Genomic DNA, 13,340 nt, shown 5'->3' with positions numbered 1-13,340 from the left:
TCTCAACCACAGATTGAGAACCGCTAGCAGGGTCACCTTGGCAGATAAAGGTTATAGAGTTCCTAATTCTATAACCTTTATCTGCCAAGGTGACCCTGAACTCTTATAAGATATTAGCCAATATCTTATAAGAGTTCATAAAAATAAGAAATTCCCAGCATCACTCAATTTTCCCTCCCCCATCTTCTGGAAACAAACATTCTATTCTCCATTTCTATGAATTTAACTATTTTTGATTCCACATATAAGTGAGATTATATACTATTTGCCTTTTGGAGTCTTACTTATTTCACTTGTCATAATGTACAAAGTTTCAGTTACGTATGAATAATTCTTGAGATCTAATGTACAGCATGATGACTGTGTTATCAATACTGTATTGTACACTTGATATTTGCTAAGAGGGTGGATCTTAAATTAAGTCTTCTCATCACACACACAAAAGTAAATAAGAGGATAACTATGTGGAGGTGATAGACATATTAACTAGCTTGATTGTGGTGATCATTTTACAATGTATACATATCAAAACATTAGATTGTACACTTTAAAAACATACAATGTTTATATGTCAATTTTACCTCAATAAGCCTAAATGAAAGTTTATGGAATGAAGTAAATAAATAATAAGGGGAAAGTTGCTATTTAATATTCAACACATATATTACATATTAAACTCTTTCAAATGTTTTTATTTCTAACTTTATGCCTCAAACAGACTAGAGTTTGGGGCATCACTATAACCTTAAATGTCACTCTTTTTGCTGATTATGTAGTAATAAGTCTTATACTTATGTATAAAGTTGGGTAAACATAATGCATTTTGCATCTGGCAGACAAAAAAGAGATAAAAAGATTGGGGTGAAAGCTTGATGCCCATAATGACAATAATATGGGTGGGACTCATGACAAATGCTATATTGTGGACTGTGTCGAGGAGCATGGCAAGTCAAATGAGGACTTTTAGACACGAATGACATCCTATAACATAAAATTGTTCAGTGCCTTGTCAAGAACTCAAGTGTCCCTTTGTGGATATAGGTACTTGGAAATCAATAGTGCTTTATAACAAATGTATATTTTATTGTGCATTGTGTGTGAAATAATTATCAGTTAAAATATCAAAATATGCTTGAGTGACATTAGCAAAATTACAAGTGTCACTGAAATCCCACAAGGCTTCATAAATACAAAAAGTCACTAATGGATATAGGTTGTAATTTTTTTCAAAGCTTTGGCTTCATTTGCATAGAACATATAGTCTGCTGTGATAATAAAAAGCATGATATATAGTATCTGATGTATCTATGTTATATATGAAAGACAAAAGAAAACCCAATAGCTCAGGAAAGAGCCTCTGATATTATAGATTGGAAAAGAAATGTACTGCAGGCAGAATCAATCTGAAAATAACAACACAAACCAGAGATTTCTCTATTACTAACATAATTTAAGTATTCCCTTGTTTCACTCTCCCCACTCCCAGAGTTCATGTAAGGTCTTATAATTTTGCATCCCATACCAACATAATTTAATTCTTTACTCCAGACTCTTCAAATCAGAGTTCACAGATCTGCAGCATCAGCATTATCTGGGGGCATCATAAGTGCAAATTTGGGGACCCCATCCAAGAACTACTGAGTTGGACTTCATGGTGGTAGATTTCAGGAATCTGTGTTTTAACAAGTTCTCCAGGAATTCCTGTGCACACTAAACCTTGGGAAGCTTTGCTTTCTTTCTTCATTTGGGAAGGCAGGATGTCCATGAAGGATAGTCAGTGCTGGAACTGGAGTGGCGTTTATAGGAAAGTGATGATGTGTGCAGAGAGTATGCACTGTAATGTGATCGTATGTATCTGTATCTACAAAGGATGACAGCATGAAGCATGCTTTCATTAATTATTGTGTATGAGGGCTAAGCAATATCAACCACACAGTACGGCAAAGGGGTCCCGTGACCAGTCTTGATCTCCTAAGGGGACCTTCATCTCAGAGTTATAACATTTTATATCATTGCTGGAGGGTAATACATTTCTTCTTATATAAATGACAAGTAGTTTGGATTCCTTGCTTTCAATAGGCCCATAAAGATGAAAATAAAACCTGTTTATTTTGCATAAGATTGTGTAGAGAAATGTAGCTAAATTCTTTATATTCTTAGGATAAAGCTTGAGATTATGAACTCAAAATATAAGAGTTTCCAAGAAATCTCCTCTAATAACAGATAACCAAACTGTATATTATTATATATCTTATGCCTCCAAGTTGCAGAAATCAGTAATAAAATTGTTCTAACACTTGCTAACCAAAAGCTACTAATAAAGGAGAGCATTGTTAATAAGATAATGAAGTTCAGATCAACAAATTTTTACCAAGTACATCCAATATACCATCATTTATCTTAGGGCTTATGTTTCCAGTAGTCTTAAAATTTTCAGACATACTCAAATGAAAAAAATAAGATCTGTGAGATCCACAAAAATGAGTTTGATTTAAATAAAAGTCACAGATATTACTGTGAGAAAAATGTTACTTTATTGAAAAGTTTCCCAAGGGCCTTTTTCATGTCCTTGTTCCTAAGGCTGTAGATAAAGGGGTTCAACATGGGTGTGACCACCGTGTACATGAGAGCCACAATGATGTCCTTGTCAATGAAATTGCTTAATGTTGGGAAAAGGTACTGCCCAAATATTGCCCCATAATATAGAGACACCACAGAGAGGTGGGACCCACATGTGGACAATGCTTTACAGATCCCCTTGGTTGAAGGGACCCTCAGGATGGTGGCCCCAATGTACCCATAAGATACCAGGATACATATAAATGGCAGGGTAATGACCACCACCCCTACTGTGAACATGACCAACTCATTGAGAAAGATGTCTGAGCAGGACAGCTTGAGTAGGGCCCCAAGGTCACAGAAGAAATGGGGAATGGTGTTAGCACAGAAGGATAACTGGGTCAGAAGGAGGGTGTGGGAAAGGGAGCTGGCACAGGACAGGATCCAGGACACAGCCACTAGTAAAACACACAGCTCTTCCCTCATGATGATGGTGTACTGAACAGGGTGACAGATGGCAACATATCGGTCATATGCCATTGATGTAATAAGGAAGCTGTCTAGGTCAGTAAAAAATATGAAAAAATACATCTGTGAAATACACCCTGCATAGGGGATGAATTTGTACTTAGTGTGCATGTCCATGAGCATCTTAGGGACAGTGACAGATGAAAAGCAGACATCAGTGAAGGCCAAGTGGCTGAGGAAGAAGTACATGGGCGTGTGCAGGCGAGAGTCCAGCCTGATGAGCAGGATGATGAGCAGGTTGCCCAGCACCGTGGTCAGGTACATGCCCAGGAACAGGGTGAAGAACACGCCCTGCTGCCCTGGCGGGATGGGGAGCCCCAGGAGGAGGAACTGGGACACGCTGCTCTGGTTCTCAGGCCTCATGCTCCTCCTCTGTCTGTTGGGGATGAAGAATTGTTGAGAATATTAAAACTAATCTTTATTGTTGAAAGTATTACATATGTCCCCCTTTCTTCCCCCATTGACCCCTTCTAGCTCACCATACCCCCCACTCCAGGCCTTCACCACACTATTGTCTGTGTCCATGGGATATGCATATATATGGTTAAGAATATTAAGGACTCTGTAGTAATGATTTTTAGCCGTCATATGAAAAATATGTATGTTTTGTTTCAGAAACTGGGAAACTTAACCCGTTTTTCATATATTCCTTATATGTTGGCACATAAGGGAATTAGAAAAATTGTCAGTGAGGTATGTTAATGTGAGCCAGCTTTTCTTAGTTCACTGACAAAACAGAATTTGTGCATCTGTGGCATTGGGGACCTGATTATAGAATCTGATGTCTCAGCCACGTTATTGTCCCAAGGATGCTCTGTGAGGCTCCAAACCATCAGCCATGGCATGACAACTTTTAGTTTGACTTCAGTATCCATTTTTAAATTTCATATGAGAGGCAAAAATTTAAATAAAAGGTTACAAAGAATAGTACCTCATTCCTTAAAGAAAACTCATGAATATACATATATATTTATTTCAATTTAGTAAAGGATCCCTGAGAAACTCTGGGTTATGTTAATTCATTCTCCCTCCTGCAGTGAGGGAAATAGTTTGAAAGTGTAAGAAGCCTGCCTTAAACTCCTGGCTTAACTACCTAAACAGTTTTGGAATGCTTAAATTCTGTGCTGTCCAGACCTGGTTTTCTATGTTAGGATCCAGCAAGTGGAGATTCCTTCTGAAAGACTGCTTCCCTGTGTCTCTGTCTTTATCCCTTGAGTCACTTTTCTTTCTTTTCACCTCTTTCTCTCTTCCTGTCTATCCCTTCACTTTATCTTTCTCATTTTCTCCTTCCTTCCATCTCACTCTCTGCCTCTGTATCTTCTTTCTCCTGTCACCCCATGTCTCTTCTTTTCCCTCCTCTCCCCTCCCTTCCCCTTTTTCATTCTTTCCTCTTCCATGCCAAAATAATCTTTCTGATTCTTCCTCTTCTATACCCATATATAAACTCATATATTGCTGAGAGAAAAAAAGTACCCATTCCATTCATAATACTGACCTTACCTGCATTTATAATCCGATGTTTGGTGGGTGTATCTGGAGATTCTCTTTAGGAGACCTAAATATCAGCTTGCAAGGTCCTAGACGTTCTTGGGCATCAAAAGAGAATCTACAAGCTCAAATTTTTACTTCTGTTGATTAGTCCCAGAGCTATGAATTGAAGAGTATAACTAGCAAAGGAGAGAACCCTAGGGGGTAGGGAGAAGAACTTGTAATTTCCTGTTGAAGACACCTATCAACTTGGATTAATTGTCCAATTTCCCCTTGATTCTTTTAGAAATGTGTCCTGTGGGAGAGATGTTTGTGCCTGGAACTTTAGAGAATGAGCCTACAGAGAAAGCTCTCAAGGCACCGTTAGTCTTCCTTCTGTCCCAGGCTCTGCTTTCCCATAGGTCAAACTCCAGAGAGGTTTAAAAAAAATGACTGGCTCCAACCAGGTTCAAACAGAAAGCCAAAAGACTAAATGGCCTCTAAGGATTTAGGTAGAACCATATCCCATTCAAAGGGATCTCATTGGGTACCTACCCACCAGGTAACCTTGTATTTTTTCTATCTAGTGATAATTATTAAATGCAAAGTGGGTAGAGACAGGTATAATTACCTTTTTTGGGAAGTTTTATTGCTTTCTTGACAAATTTAGATTTGGTTACATCAAATGAAAATAGTTTTCAAGCAAGAAAAAGGAATGAAGGAAGGAAAAGAGGCTGAAAAATAGGCAAAAAATAACCCACAAAGAAAGCAAACTTGCGAATAAGAAAAAAAAGTTGACACATGCAACCCATAAAAATTTATCTCTTAAAATTGAAAAGCTTCAGGTTCTTTGAAATTGACCATTTGAGAAAATGATAATTTGCTGTATCATTAGTGATTCTTAGGGGTGAGATATATAGGACAACAAATAAGTATTTATAGTTTGAGATAATCCTCTTTGGGTATTTATTTTGCCCTTTTTCATGTCTGAGTTTGAAAGGTAGTCAATATAGCAAAGCTTCTCCCTGCAGAGCTTCTTTCTAGCTGTGATGACTATATTACTGCTACAAGTTTTAGACCTCGGAGCAGAGGACTTGGGAAAGACTGTCAACTCAGAGTTGTTGAAGTCCAACAGCATTCTAGGCAAAAGCCAGAGAAGAAAATTCTCCAAATATTAGCCAGTAGCAGCTTAGCAAACTCAAAGTGGGCCATAAGCTAGATTGGCTATAGGCACTGGATTCCCTGGCAAAGACAGACCAGACATGCCCCAGAGAGGACATGGTGGGGCTAGTAGGTAGGTCGAACAGACAAAAAGGCTTGGATACAGAATTTAGGGAACTCAGGTACTAGACACAGGAAGTGATGTAAGTAAGCAGTATAGACAGGAGCAGATGGCAATTCACAGACAAAGGTGTGTGTGGGGGTTTGGACAGATTGAGTAATGAGTCAGGGTGGAGACACTTTGGAGTAAGATCTGACATACTTAATGTCAGAGGAAAGACCTGTGGCAGGCCGTGCGGGATAGACAGAAGAGCTTACAATGGGATAGACGAAAGAGAGGATTCTACCTGGAAAGCAAAGGACAAGTTATTGCACCTTTCACAGCACTTTGTAGGCCTCTTAAGATTTTGGAGACATACCACCACCACACCTGGAACACTGATCTCGCCAATTTGTCAAATGACTTGATAGACTGCCAGCTTTAAGTAGGATATAGAGCAATAGAGGGCTCTGCGGCTGGTTCAAACTGTGGTCCAAGGGTCATCTAAGTTGACGGAACCCATGGTGCTGGCAGTATCCATGGTAGATAATGGCACCCCATGGAGCCTCCAACAGACTCAGTTAGAAGAGCTTCAATGCTGTGCTTCTGGAGGTAGGAGCTGCTGCCAAGCTGCTGGGCGGTAGAGTCCAAATGCCTAACTATGGGCCATTAAGTGACTGGAGCTACGTAAGTGCTGCCCAGCACAAAAAGTCATAAGGTCAGTAGCCCCAACAGCAAATTTGATATTAAGCCTTAGTAGATAGAGCCAAAGTAAATTTCAGAACCAGGTAACCTGGACCCTCATGTCATCTACCTATGTTACATCAATGTCTATCCCTCAGTTTGCACCTATGGCCACCATCTTGGAGAATCTGTCACAGGACATGAGAGAGGGTCTGAACAGTGCAGGAGGCAAATTCCCAGCTCATACTTGTTTAACGTACCATTTCAGTGCATTTTGGCTAGAACCCCAATGACAACTGTTTTTACTTCTTTGAGGAGGACTTTCTTTGGCCACTGAAGTTCAATTTGCTTATACATTCAGCCGGCCAGAAGTGCTAGAAATACTGTTCACCCTCTACTACCACCCCCAGTTGTCCTCTGTTAAATACAGACAGGAGATGGCACATAAACACCTCAGTGCACTCACTGCTGGGGTGGACAGATTTGAGGTTGGATTCTAGTGTTCCCTGTGGAGTTAGCTTCATTACGTGGGTGATAATTTTTCTCCCTTCCCAATGTCCTTCTTCTACACAGTCCAGTCACCTTTTACTTGTTTTGGTTGTCTTGAGTGTCTGCTTATGTGTAAATATCTTACAAGCCTACCTGCTTCACCCATTAAATTTGGGGTTGATATAGCCCACCTCTTTGCTCCCATAGCACACACTGCTTTGTCTGTCCTGCTCATTAGATTGGGCTCTTTTAAAGAAAAAACAACCCTGTGTTTTCAAATATAGACTCACAGTATTCACAAAATTCTTGCTACATAATAGGTACATGCTATTTTAATGAATGAGTAAATGAATGAATAAATTATTGAAAAACAATTAATAAAATGCTATCTCCTCCCCTTGATTCTGTAACTCTTCTCTGTATTTGCAGGTCTTAATAAAATAGGTTTCAGAGGCTTCTCACACTCATTCGTATGGTTAAAGAATAGATTTTGAACCCTGAGGATGTGCCAACTGTTATTATCTATACTAATAATAGAGGAATATACAAATTGTCCAGGATTCTGTCACAGTAATGACCGAACAGCAGGCTGCATGGGGCGATCAGGCTGGCAGGCAGGGGGGGGGGGGGGCAGTTGGAGGTGACCTGGCCAGCAGGGGGATAGTTGGGGGCAGTTCCTGGGAATCTGGCCTAAACCGGCAGTCAGACATCCCCCAAGGGGTCCCGGATTGGGGAGGGTGCAGGCTGGGCTGAGGAGACCCCCACTCCTCCCGTGCATGAATTTCATGCACCGAGCCTAGTGTGTCATAACTGTGAAAAAATATTCCTGCATGCATTCAGGTATTTCTTCAGGAAGAAAAAAAATCTCTGTTTCTGAGAAACAGAAACCCAAGTATTCCTTGATAAGTGTTTTATTCCCCAGGGATTAACAGCAGCTCTTCTCCCAGTTCCAGATTGAATATGAGAAGGAAGAAGTCCATATGCTACAGAGCCCACTGTTACAAGGGAGGCTTCATGGTGCAATGGAACTAGACTTTACATTTGAAGCTAATGTGTTTGGGTTTGAATCCTCCTTTGGTAATTTTCTTTTGACTAACTCTCAAATGCAATAAAATGGTGAAAATCTATCTAACTCAAGAATTATTGTGAGGATTAAATGAGATCATGGGTGTGAATATTCTTTATAAAAAATGAATCTGCAAATATAAAAGTTCTCATTTATATTCCCAAAGGAGTTGACTGTCTTTAGTATATGGCTAAGGCACATCTCCACTGGGAGTGGTTAAGGAAATGCAGTAATTACTCCCAAATTGTTCCTTGTCCCTGGCTGGTAAAAACGGATACCCTTGTCTTTGCCTAGATCTGGTTTAAAAGAGAGAGTGTACCTTCTTCCCACTTCAGGGTTGAGCTTGTGACTTTTCTTTCTTTCCCAGCTCTAAACCTTTTGGAGAGAAAATGAAATATTAGTGCATATCTTAGAGCTGACAGTATTTGAATTTATTACTCCTGAGCTAGGTAAGGGCAGTTCTTATAGGCTGCAGTCAGCAGTATGTGTGTGTGTGTGTATGTGAATGATTTATGTCAAACACTTTATATAATTTTGTTGTGTCATCTTGAATAACTTAGATGGATGTAATAATTATAATTCCTTGAGGTTTGTACTTTCATCTCTAGGAAAGTATGATCTCTTTTACATTTTTGCTGAAGATTTGGCCTGCATCCAAACTATGGGCACAAGCTTCCAGGTTTAAAACAGTGGTCTGTGGTTTTTGCAAATAATTGTAAATATGCATGTATAGAATTTTTTTTATTATGTTCTTTCAAATATTATAACATATGCTTTTCATGAACTCATTTCATTGGCTAAATAATATTATTTCCAATGGATATGTACCATGGTTGCCTTAAACTTTCCGTTGTTGGCTGAAATTAGGTAGTCCATCGAAAACATTGACCAGGGTCTGACCTGGAGCCCCAAGAAATTCACTTCATAAGCAGCTGTCTTTTTATTTATTTATTTTTAAAATATATTTTTATTAATTTCAGAATGGAAGGGAGAGGGAGAGAGAGATAGAAACATCAATGATGAGAGAGAATCACTGATCAGCTGCCTCCTGCACAACCCGCACTGGGGATCAAGCCTGCAACGGAGGCATGTGCTCTGACCAGGAATCAAATTGTGATCTCCTGGTTCATAGGTCAACACTCAACCAGTGAGCCATGCCAGCCGAGCAGGCAGTTGTCTTTTTAAAAAGAATTTCTTTATTGATTAAGGTGTTACATATGTGTCCTTATTCCCCCATTACCCCCTCCCCATCCCCCCACTCATGCCCTCATCCCCCTGTTGTCTGTGTCCATTGGTTAGGCTTATATGCATGCATACAAGTCCTTTGGTTGATCTCTCCCTTTTACCCCTACCTCAGAGGGCAGTTGTCTTTTTAAATTCAGTAGTTGGTATTCTAGTTTCTCTATTCACTTTTGGTCATCTGATTAGGGACTGAGGCAATACATCTATCCAAAAGCTTTTGGGAAATTACAAATCCCATCTTCTGCTCTTTAATGAGGAGCAGATGTCTTTTTTTTGGGTCAAATTATGCTCTGCTAGAGAAAATATAATATGGTGGTTAGAAACATGGGTTTGATATCTGATAAATCTGAGATTGAATGACCTGTTCCTATTTCCATGCTGAATATTTTAGGCAAATTATTTATACTCTCTAAGTCCTAGTTTCCAAATGGTTAAATAAGAATAATGCCTTTTTTTGTGGTCCTATTAGGCTGATATTATATAAAATATATGTCACAGAAGTTGGCATATATTCCACAATAAATATGTGATTAATAAATGGTCTTTATTATAATTGTTATTGTCATTATTATTGATATTACCATCTAGGCACATATCTTGAAACCATAGGTTTTCATTCATTCTCAAACTTTCTGATTTATTTCCTAAAGTCCTAAAGTGCTTTCAGGCAGCAAGCACTGTCTTCCTTGAGAATATAGTTAATAAAATCATGTAATACAGTGGGAAGAATTTAGTCTTTGAAGCCAGATAGACCTAGTATCAAATCCCACGTTCACCATATACTAGTGCTATAACACTGGGTTAGTTTCATCACTGAGTCCCAATTTTCTCCTCATAACATGAGAATTAGATGCCTATGTGGGAAGAAGTGAGCAGTATTTGAAAAGCACCTTGTCCAAATTAGGTGCTAAATCCTATTTTATTGACAATTGTGACTATTTATTTCTAGCCCCATCACAGTCATCTCATTGGCAGCCATCTAAGTCAAATTGGAATGATAGTAAATTTGCTTTCAGTGTCTACAGCCTCTGCTTTCACTCTACCTGTAACCCCCACCCCTCACCTCTACCCCTCCTCACCCCTTGTTCAGCCCTCTAAACCTGCTCCCCCCTGCCCCAAATATATGGTTCCCAGCCATTCTATCTTAGTGAGAGTGTTGTACAGAGGACTGTCTCTCAGGAATACTTACTGTTAAACCTAGTCTGTAGTTGGGACCTTAAAGCTTTTTTCCTCTTGCTGAATTTAAGGTATCTGCAGGCTATTGAGGGTGGTGTTTTGGGAAGGGATATGGAAGGCTCCATGCTCTGGAAGCCACACCACACAGCTATTGTTCTGCATGTCCCCTGAGAAAAACTGACCCAGATAATCTGAAGAATCTCAAGAAATTTAAGAGTATGTTCCATTACTCATTTCCCACAACCCATGAAGATTGTGGGATCAGGTTTGGGTCCGAGGGTTGGAATCTGTGCAGAAAGCCTTCTCTGCCTCTGGGGCTAAGTAGCAAACCATCTTAACCTATTTCTAGGGGACCTGATGATTAAGCATTCATTAATATACTGATTTGATATCTGGTCCCAGATATATAGGGAGCCAGTCAGCTGCTTTGCTGTAGTCATTGAAAGTTATCATTTGAAATGAAATTTTCCTTATTGGATTAAGTTGGTTCATAACTATACTCTTCCTTTCACTCAGTTGGGGTGGGAAACCAGGTCTGGTGGCATATGGTGGCCTTCGGAATCCAGTTGACAAAGTGATGATGAGACCTCTAGACACTATCTTCTTGCTTCTGCTTCCTTCCATCGTGTTGGATAGTGTATGTTTAGGTGGGAATGAAACAAGCAATCTTTGCCCCTTCTTTAAATGGGAGAGAATTACCAGGGTATGGATTCTCTGCTTCCTTATAGCATCTTTATGACAATAATTTTCTTAGTATTGACTAGCTGGCCTGGGAGTAGAATATTTGGCTTTTGCCACAGGCCTTTGGGATTGACAATTGCCCATTGGCTATAGGTATTGGTCAAAGTACTTGCATTAAACTTTAATAGTAAAACTTATTTAAACTGCTGGTGGGAAAGCATAGGATTAAAGGAATCATGGAAATTGAGGAGGAAAAATAGAGGGAGACACTGCCTTCCTAACATTGATTATTATGATTATTATGAAGCCATTCTTTTAAAGATGTAAATATTACCCAGCTGTACAGTGCATTAATCAAACTGATGGCACTTTATTACCCAGACAGATTTTTCCTACATTTGAACATACCTCACCCTCCATCCTCTATCTTACCCTCTCAACCAGTAACATTTTCTGGAGAATGTGACCTTAGAAGTGTTTCTTTTTCATTTAGAGCAATATTCTGATTATTTAATATTTAAAAATAAATAAAACATATGACTCAGGTACCCACACTCAGAATATGCTACATTTGTTTCTAACAGTTAAAATAAACAAAACAGAATGGTACAGACACAGCCAAAGCTCCATCTACCCATTCCTATCTCCTGCTTCCTTCTCTATAGGGTTAAATACTATCATGAAGTTTTTAATTTATGTCTTTTAATATTTTTTATGCATTTTATACTTTTAGCACATATACATACCATAAATAATACAGTATTGTTGAGTGTTTTGATATATCATCTGTAGGCATAATTTTGCATCTACTTTAACCCAAAATTAATTTTTAGAGATCTATCCATGTGGTATTGAGTCCATTTAGTTTTACTGATGGATAGGATTGATTGCATGAATAAACTAACCTGAGTTTATCCATTTTTTACTACTGGGAAATTAGTTGTTTTAGTTCTTTGTTATTAAAAAGTTGCAAATAATTATGAGGTCTTTATCCTTATGAAGAAGTGAGAGCATTTTTCTGCAGGATAGATGGAGAAAGACAACTACATCAAAGAGAATATAAATCTTCAACTTTATAAGATATATTCAAAATAGAGGAACTACTTTAAATAATCAATAGCAATGCCTGAAAGTTTCTTTTTTTCACATTCCTGTCATTGCATGATGTTCTCATATATATTTAAAAAATTTTTATCAGCGATATTTCATTATTTTAATTTGCATCTGTCATCACTTGGAAAGTAAGTCCTTTTTAAATATACTTATTGACTATTTGACTTCATTTTTTTCTGTGAATTTCTAGCTCATATTGATTGAGCTTTTTGTCTTGTCCTTATTAATTCATAGGAATCCTGCATGTATCCTGAGTGCTAATCTCTTACTGATTTGGGCAGTGCGTATTCTCCACCCATGGCTTGTCTCTTTGTGGCTTCGTTGCGGTGGTAGTGGTTGTACTAAAGAAACTTTATTTTAATGCAATCAAATTTATATTTATGTAGTATGCTTTGGGGAGTCTTGATTAAGAAATTGTTACTACCCTAAGATCATATTATAATTTACAAAATTTTTCTAATGTTTCTGAAAATTTGCTTCTCACATTTAAGTTTTTTATTGGGATTATTTTTATGTATGGTGTGAGGTAGTGATATAATGTTATTTTCCCCTTATGGAAAGACAACTGCCTTAGCACCATTACTTAAAGAGTCTATATTTTTTTCACTGATTTATAGTGCCACTCTGTCAGTTACCAAGTCCTCTTTATAAATGTGTCTGTTTCTAGGCACTCCATTTTCCTCCACTGGTTTATTGGTTTACCTTTGTAAAAATACATTATTTGTTGTAATCAATGTAGCTGTATAGTAAGATTTGATATGTTATAGTTAATTCCTACCTTTAAAATTTATATATAGTGATATTCCAATAATTAATGATCTGGGTTAGGAAGTAAATCTCTTGTAGGCTAATTTAAAAACACTGGAAGGATTAGAATTCCTCTTTAAAATTATTTTGGTTTTTAGATGCACTTCTTTGTGATGTCATGTTATTAGGATTATTAGGACTAAACCGGGGTCTTGAATAAGGCCTGATGTAAGTTTCTTAAATGGACTGACATGATGAATTTAATTGGATGAGACATCTTTTATTTGATCAGCAAATTTATATTGTGTATGCATGGATTATCTGTGA

The 13,340-nt window shown here is 38.1% G+C and overlaps 1 protein-coding gene across 1 annotated transcript in view; it reads right to left on the bottom strand.

Moving 5' to 3' along the window:
- LOC307111071 (uncharacterized protein) overlaps positions 1 to 3,450 on the bottom strand; it is a gene marked incomplete at both ends in the record, with an annotated part of 28,071 nt that extends 24,621 nt beyond the window's left edge. The window contains one exon of the mRNA XM_079790773.1: positions 2,516 to 3,450. Coding sequence (XP_079646899.1) covers positions 2,516 to 3,450 — 935 coding nt within the window. The remainder of the gene's footprint in view (positions 1 to 2,515) is intronic.
- Between the last annotated feature and the right edge of the window lie 9,890 nt (positions 3,451 to 13,340).

Source organism: Cnephaeus nilssonii (genome assembly GCF_951640355.1).
Source record: "Cnephaeus nilssonii genome assembly, chromosome: 14".
In the NCBI taxonomy this organism is placed as follows: Eukaryota; Metazoa; Chordata; class Mammalia; order Chiroptera; family Vespertilionidae; genus Cnephaeus; species Cnephaeus nilssonii.
Note: the sequence above shows the minus strand (reverse complement) of the source record. Positions and strands in the feature narration are given on the sequence as shown.